At 41.5% G+C, this 8,326-nt stretch overlaps 1 protein-coding gene across 6 annotated transcripts in view; it reads left to right on the top strand.

The window, feature by feature from the left end:
* Positions 1-7,942, top strand: part of ARHGEF28 (Rho guanine nucleotide exchange factor 28) — a 318,682-nt gene extending 310,740 nt beyond the window's left edge. For all 6 annotated transcript variants that reach the window (XM_047863854.1, XM_047863859.1, XM_047863847.1 and 3 more), the window contains one exon: positions 7,610-7,942. In XM_047863854.1, the coding sequence (XP_047719810.1) occupies positions 7,610-7,773 (164 nt within the window). In that variant the 3' untranslated portion in view covers positions 7,774-7,942. The remainder of the gene's footprint in view (positions 1-7,609) is intronic.
* Positions 7,943-8,326: the final 384 nt, after the last annotated feature.

An 8,326-nucleotide genomic window follows, 5' to 3' on the forward strand; every position in this document is an offset into this window, starting at 1 on the left:
AGGAGCTACGCTGTTGGAATAACAGAGAACCCTTTATAATTTTATAGTCCAAATATATGTGAGGCTCTGCACTTTAAAAAATATACCATGGAACATTTCAATTGTATACAAAAGTAGAATTGTTTAATGAATTCTCAGCTCTAATGATGACCAATCCTGGTCATCAGACAAGCCAATCCTGGTTCAGACAAGCCAATCCTGGTTCATCATTCCCCTTTCTCTCTCTCACACTGGGTTATCTTAAAGCAAATCCAGGATATCCTATGATTTCATTTCAAAATACTTGAGTATCTTTCTTTAAAAGGCAAGAAGTGTTTTTTTTTTAAAGCATCACCACAATATCTTTATTACACCTAAAAAACTTTATACTTGAAATCATACTGTCAGTACATGAATTTCTCTGTCTCAACTTTTTCCCCTTGGTTTGTTTGATCCAAATAATTTCATATATTGTATTTGGCTTGTATATCTCTTAGATCTCTTTTAATCTAAATTTCTCCTGCCCCCCCCTTTTTTTAAGTCTTATAATTATTTGAAAAGACAGTGTTGTTTGTTTTTTGAAAAGACATTTATTTCCTGGAAGAAAATCATTTTTTTAAAATGTCCTATATTCTAAATTTTTCTGCTTGCTTTCCTATAGTGTTATTTAACGTATTATTCTTCCCACCGTGTTTTCTGTAACCTGGGTAGTTGGAATAGGTGTTTGGTGTTTGACTAGATAGAGGCTTTTTTGACCTGAAGAATCTTCACAGATCGGATTATATGTTTCCTATATTGTCCATGTTATACATTTCCTGTTGCATCCTATCATGAGGCCAACCATGTCTGTTTATCTTTTTATGATATTATATTTGATCTGTGGGTTCAGATATTGTCAGCTTGATCCATCCACTACAAAGCTCTCCATCTGCTTTTCTCCTAATAACTTGAGCAGCCACTGTCGATAATTGCCCGTGTCCACCAGAAGGGCATCACGTACAAGGTTAAGAGTTTTTGAATTTGGAAAGCCTCACTTATTTTCAACTTCCTGCCCCTGACCTATTCTGACATCTTGGTCATTTGTTGTTTCTTTCTTAATGTATAATAGATTTGCCTTTTTTTTACGGTACCGGTTCCCCAAATACGTTATGTGGAACATACCAAGCACACTGTGAGAAAAGTCCCCCTCAGTTTGGAGGGTGCCACATACTGTTTTTCCCCCTCAGAGATTTATGATCTCTGATCTCAGGTGAGCCGATTAAAGGTCTGAGGAATCTGTTAAAAAACTTGATTTGTAGGGGCGCCTGGGTGGCGCAGTCGGTTAAGCGTCCGACTTCAGCCAGGTCACGATCTCGCGGTCCGGGAGTTCGAGCCCCGCGTCAGGCTCTGGGTTGATGGCTCAGAGCCTGGAGCCAGTTTCCGATTCTGTGTCTCCCTCTCTCTCTGCCCCTCCCCCGTTCATGCTCTGTCTCTCTCTCTCCCAAAAATAAATAAACGTTGAAAAAAAAAATTAAAAAAAACCTTGATTTGCCCACAGTTTGATCAGCTTCCTGGACCACTGTATTTATTCTTCTGTCATTAACACCTGTTAGTATCTTGTTTAGAGAAACACTTTGAAACGCATCCTAAAGAAGAGAGGAAGGCAGAGGCACTTGCCCCATCCTCTCATGGGGCTTGCTAATGTTAAGGTCGTGAATCCATAACGTTGGCACGTTATGGGGAGAAAGGAGAGCGAGAGCAAATGAAAGTTCATATAACAGACTTGGTTCATCATACCATGTCTTGTGTTAATCTCGTCTTCATTGTATCGGTTGCTTCAGTTCTGTTTCTTGTCAGTGTTACCTACATAACTCCAGGTGATTCAAATGTTAATTACTGATAAGACAATAAAGTCCAGCTATAACAGTTACAATTTAAAAAATTGTAACTGTTTGCTTTTATATGTTATAAATTTCTTCATGCACTCGGACCCCCAGAGCACATTTCTGTTATTTTAGTTCAGGTGCATTACTGTAGATGAGGAGTAGTAAGGAATCCTAACACTAATGGAGACTGTTGGTTTCAGATGCCAACGCCGGGTTCGTTTTCATGCCAGAGGTTCACATGCTGCTTGTGCCTCACTATGGAAAATAGAGTCGAGCAAAATTAGTGACATAGACCAATTTTCCTTTGCTCTGAAGATACCTCAAGTTCTGTACAAGAAATGTTTTCCATTAGAAGAAAAATGCCGTGTATTAACGCTCCTGAGAAAAAATAGTGATCGCCAGTAATGCCATCAGGAAACGATTTTTTCAATGTTTCACAGTATAAGCATGAACCAATCATTAAACAGGGACTACAACTTATTCTGCAGACTTGGAACATTAATCAAAAATTTTTTTGAGGTGGAGTTATTCTAGGAAAGTGTGAATTTTGATTTTAGGAACATGCGTAAGGGATGTAGTAATCAGAAGCACAAGTCAGAACACTTCATTAAAATAAACAAGAACAGAGCCAAGGCCCAGAAGACACGAAGCTCTGTGTTGCGAGTTTTGTTTGGGAGAATGGAATGGGATGAGACACAGAGGGCTGAGCAAGGCATCATCAGTGATCCCGACAGTCGACTCAGTGTGCTTCTTGTAGCACTGGGTGCTGGGTGCCTGGCCATTGGCCATACGTTGAGTTGAGTTAAATTCTAGATGTCCCCAGCTGATATTTATGATGAAAGTTATACTGGTGCTTTTAAATTTAAATGAAGCTTAAAAATTATCATAATTTAAGATGCTTTTCTATTCAGAAAATCCAGAAAAGGCAAATATTACACTAATTATTTAAACATGATAGATAATGGATATTGAGGAGGGCACCTTTTGGGATGAGCACTGGGTGTTGTATGGAAACCAATTTGACAATAAATTTCATATATTAAAAAAAAAAGGAAAATAAATAAATAAATAAATAAACATGATAGATAACTCCTTTTGACGTATCACAGACTTTTTCTTCCTGACAAGTTACTCAAGTCTGCTGTTCTTTGAAGGGAAGATTGCGTGCAGGTTTTGACTGTAAACATTATCTTCTCAATAGGTAGTTTTCCAAATACTGTCCGTTGAAGACTCTATGTTGGCTCAGTCAGATAGGTGTTGTTGAGAAGAATGAAGGTAGAGGGGTGGGGCATAGGTCTGGAAATTACCTTAAAAACATTATCTTAGATGCAACTTAAGGTAATACATTCGTATTTCTTGAGCATAAAGCAGTTTAAAAACACATCCATTTGTTGTTCCCTCAGAATATTATGTGGTGAAGCGCTAAGCCAAAGTCCAAATGTATAAATTCTCATACAGTAGAAGTTCAAGAGGCCAGAAAGGTGATTTGAGTCACGTCCTTCCTTCATGAACTGAAGCCCAAACAGAAATGACTTGCCCAAGGTTACGATTTACCTTGTGGTTTATTTAACTCTTGGGTTAGGAGGCGCTTCTTTCATTTTTAATATGGCACATGGTCACATGGTATACTTTGAGTTTATAGAAAAGAACCACTTATCCAGTTGGCTCAGGAGAAGAATGATGGTGAGCCGACGGAAGGAAGGCTCATTTTGCATCCTACTAGTATCAGGAGCTGATTTCTATAGTTGTAAGTCATCCTACACCCCAGATTCTCTTTCCTGATGGTCTAAAATTCCAACAGCAGGTGAGAAGTGTGAAAACGGTCCGTTGTAAATGTCTGCCAACAGGTTGCAACTAAGGGCTGAAAACAGGGAGATTTAGGCAACTGTCTGTGGATACGTATCAGTGTGTGGTGTGGGGCATATCGCTTGGTAGCACGGGTGCTTTTTGCCCCCCACTCCAAAATGTGGGTACTTAGAATTTTTTAAAACTTCATTAGCAGGTGGACTTAGACCCCACATTGGACCTATGGAAATTTCTTGTTAAGGGTGAAGTTGTTTGGTGTGAAAATTTTCAGTTAGGTAGAAGAAAACCCTGCACCAAGATTTTATTTCTCTACTATGTTTAGCCAGGCTATGGGGATTCGATGTGTTTCCGCTTCTTCGTCTTTATCTTAAGGTTAGTCATGGTCATTCTGTTTAGTTTCCACAAGTATGGTAAAGATCAAATTGCATCTTTTATGTCAATGGACAGGGAAAGTTGTATTGAGACACTAGATGGAAAGGTTCCTTGTAGTCTGAAGTTTTGTTTCATTATAATAGCATTTGCTTTTTAGTCGACCAAATTAGGATTCCATTAAATTAATATTTCTTTGCTTATTAAAAAACCAGGTATCCTATTTTTATGTTCAGCAGTTTATAGGGATTTCGATCACAAAATTGGGTGATTTTTATTCCTCAAGAATTCTGCTTTCTGAACCAGTGAGGTTTTATTTTAACAAGTGTTTTTTCAGTTTAAGATTCCATAATGATCATATTCTCTAGGGTAAAAAGTGTGGAAAAAGGTGGCTGACCTTGAGAAGTATACAGTTGCTGTGCTGGTGCTCTTTCAGGGTTGAAATGGAATCATAAAATCAGAAATCATGGAACGGTTTCCAGTTTCAAAGATGGGTTGTCTGACCTTGCCTAAATAGTTCAGGCGGAAGTCAAGGAGAAAATGGAAAGGAGATTGAGTTCACCTTCAGGTGACATACATCCACAACAACCTCCATGAATACATCTAGGATGCCAACATGGGCCTGTCACTTTAGGGTCCAGCAAGCTATTTTTCACCTAGAGATGTTCCTCTGTATTTTTATTTTTATCTGAAAAAGTTGTCATTAAATGTCTATACTCCCTTACGCACACACATACATACACATATACACATACACACCAGTTAAAAACTAACCTTCCCCCCCCCCCACACACACATTTATTCTTGGATCTCTGTCTTTCCTGAGCTAGAGCCTACAGTTTAAAAGAATTCTGATATACGTTTGGTTCTTTGGCTGTTCTTAAGCCTTCTCCTGAAACCATTAAGAGGACTTCCCAGATCCATAGACTCACCACCAGTATTTTGGATTCTTTGCTACATGTCTCACACCCCCAGGGGAAGGAAACTTACAGGGATTAAGGGCTTGCATTGTGCCGGGCATTGTCACGTTTGTCCGCAATCACCTCCCAACCACCTCATTCAAAGCATGGTTGTTCCTTCTCCGTGTGGTATTTCTTGTACCCTGGCTGGACCTTCTGTTGGCAAGGGGGCAGGAATACAGTGGCTTACATGAACTGTTCTTTAATCTACGAGCATCTGATAGATGCAAGTTTTGAGGTGTATATGTGTTAGGTTGTGTAACGCTAAACATGAGTAGCGTAACTGAGAATATTTTTTTTTTTTAGAGGTTAAATGGCTTTATTCATTCAATGCCTGGGGAAAGGAGTCGAAAGCGCGAACGTGTGTTGTGACCACAGGCAAGCATACTTTGTCTCCCAATGTGATAAAAGAGCAGAGAGCATTCTAGGTTGATCTGTGTTGCCCTAATAGAGAAATCATTGTGGGGGCAGGACGGTTTGTGGTGTTTACCTGATTAAATGAAGGAGGTTCCCAATTTTATAATAATCATTGTATCCGTTTTTTGGAGCTTGGAATGTCTCTCTCGTTCTTAATTTCTTTTTTGCTAAGTGATTCTTCAAAATGTGGTACTTAGGGAGGGTAAGTATTAAACATTCAAAGTCTCTTAATGTAATAAAAATGGTCAAGCCGTTTCCATCACCATAAGAAATGGGAATCCTGAGACTCTTGATCGGATGTGCAAGTGGCAGTGGTCCCCTGAGTTCAAATCTAGATTAGTTCTTCATTGTGTGATGTGGGGCAAGGAATTTAAGTAGCCTGAGCTTTCGTTACCCAAACTGTAAACTGTGGGTTACAACATTTTGAGGCTTAAAAGAGTGATGGCTGTATCAGACCTGGAAAACTTCTTGTGCCCAGAAGTCACGCTTTGCACGGGGGTAGTTAGAAGCATCTTCACTAGTCGCGTGTTCAGTAGTTAGTGAGTTCGAGTATTCGAGGTACAGGATTTGGAATCAGGGTTAGTAAAATCAAGTCACGCGAATGTAAAAGAATTTTCTTCTTTGGGCCCCACGGGCATCTAGAGGCCGGGCAGGCCTAAGCGTGGAGCAGAGCTATGGAGTACAGCCTGACCTCTTCTTCCCCTCCCCTCTCCCCGGGGTCCCCCTCAGCTTCACAGGCACACGTCAGCTCCTCCAGGTGACTTGTGTTTATTTTCTGGGGCTCTGGCTGCCCCTCTTCCAGTGGGCCTGCCTCTTACTGGAAGAAGTGATGAACGGACACGTAGCCAAGTGTCCCACGTCCCTGAAGACAGAGCAGCGTGAGGATGTTTTACTCTCCCTGCCAGGCCTTGCTTCCTGCCTTCCCTACCAGCTAAGGTCGTTGGCAGGAGGGCAGGAGCCACAAGCATTTTTGTCATTAGAATCCTACCAGTTATGGGTACCCATCTAAATAATAGAGTCTTAGAGTCAAATGTGGCAATGTTTATAATGACCTCTCGTTGATGACTGAAGAAGGAGCGGGTGGGCTTCAGGCTATCCATCTTTCTCGCCTGGGTTTCCACGCATACTCCGCCTTTTGCGCTGACCGGAGCCGGTCATTTGTGACTTTGCCATATAAGTGAGCCTCAGGAAGGGTGGTCAGTAGAACAAGGGAAGAGAAAATGGTTTGCAGCAACAGCCTTTCTTTTCTTCAAGTAGGAACCCCTCTTTGCCTTCCCTTACACCGTGTACTAGAGGGTTTTTAGCAGAAAAAAGGGAAAATAGACGATGCCCTGCTGTTGCTAGGTAACCAGAAAAAAAGAACCCAGCCGTACTTGATACGGGAACAGTTTTCTCTAGCTAAGTGGTTTGTAGAGTGTTAATTAGATTTGCATAATGGTGAGGCTGGCCGGTCTCCATCCTTCAACTCCTTTTTCCCCCACCCCTTTCCCACATTAATAAAATCCCAGCCATATTATTTGAGTCTTGAGGTCAGTTCTTGACTTTGAGATATTCTGAGGGGAGGGGCTGTGCAGATGCAAATATAGTTCATCGCCCATAGCTAGAGTATATACCGTATTTCTAAGACCTTGAACCTGTTTTTATTTTTATTTTTTTCAACGTTTATTTATTTTGGGGACAGAGAGAGACAGAGCATGAATGGGGGAGGGGCAGAGAGAGGGAGACACAGAATCGGAAACAGGCTCCAGGCTCTGAGCCATCAGCCCAGAGCCCGACGCGGGGCTCGAACTCACGGACCGCGAGATCGTGACCTGGCTGAAGTCGGACGCTTAACCGACTGCGCCACCCAGGCGCCCCTGAACCTGTTTTTAAAACATAAGTGGGCACCCTTGTTCCACAGTAGCAGTGTTTTATCTGCCCGCAAATGGTGACAAGTCTTTATTCACTAGACACTCCCTTAGGATTATTTTGTCAGGGTTATTTTTAGCCATAGGAGACATTTGAACGCACACCCAACCACATCTTGATGATACATTGATTAAGTCACTTGATGTGATTGCATTTTGTCCCTTTCTCCTTGGACTCTCGGGTTCTCTCTGTGGCTGAATATATGGGCACTGCATGTCCCAGGCTTAGAGAGCTCTGAGTTACAGTGTCACCTGCCTTGGAGGCCTTGAGCGGATCCTCCTGACCTGTGCCGTCTGTCTGTTGCAGATTTGGACATCTCTCAGACTGAGTTTCCAGCCTCCCAGGACTCACATCCACATGGCTCTCAGCGGCAGACATTTACGGCCGAAGCAAAGCTAAATCTTCAGACATTGACTGGACAAGACCAGGAGACTGGAGATGACGCTGAAGAAAACATTGTTTACCTCTAATTGTGTTATTATTTTTCCGAGCAAAACACAACACTGGCATTTGGTGGAGATTTTTTTTTTTCATTTCCTGACGTTCGTGTGAATGTGTCTAAATTGCCGTAAGAGTAATATTTAATATTTCATGCAAGTTCAGTTTTTGGGCATGGGTCCAAATAAATTATTGAAAGCAGTTCTGTTTGTGTAGTCATTAACTTATCACACCTAATTTCAGATTTCTGGAGGAGAAATTAACTTGAATAAGCAGAAATATTTTCAAAGTTGTTGTGACTCTTGAGTAAAATTCCATATTGCATTTTCTGCTGGATCATCTGGTTTTTGAAATGCCTTCCTTGAGATCTAGAAGAAGCAATGTGGACGGAAAGAGTGATATTCATGATGGGCAGACTTTCACAGCCACAGCAGGTCACGATGGAGAGTGGCCTCGGTGGCCCCAAAGGCAGAGGCGGATGTGGGAAAGTCCCTTTCTTGGCTGGTTTTCACGCTCTAATTTCTCTCTGGGGAGTCACAGGGGCGGGTCCTAGTGGTGATCTGTTACAGTCACCATGTCACCAAC

The sequence above is a fragment of the Prionailurus viverrinus genome, chromosome A1 (assembly GCF_022837055.1).
Source record: "Prionailurus viverrinus isolate Anna chromosome A1, UM_Priviv_1.0, whole genome shotgun sequence".
Classification (NCBI taxonomy): Eukaryota; Metazoa; Chordata; class Mammalia; order Carnivora; family Felidae; genus Prionailurus; species Prionailurus viverrinus.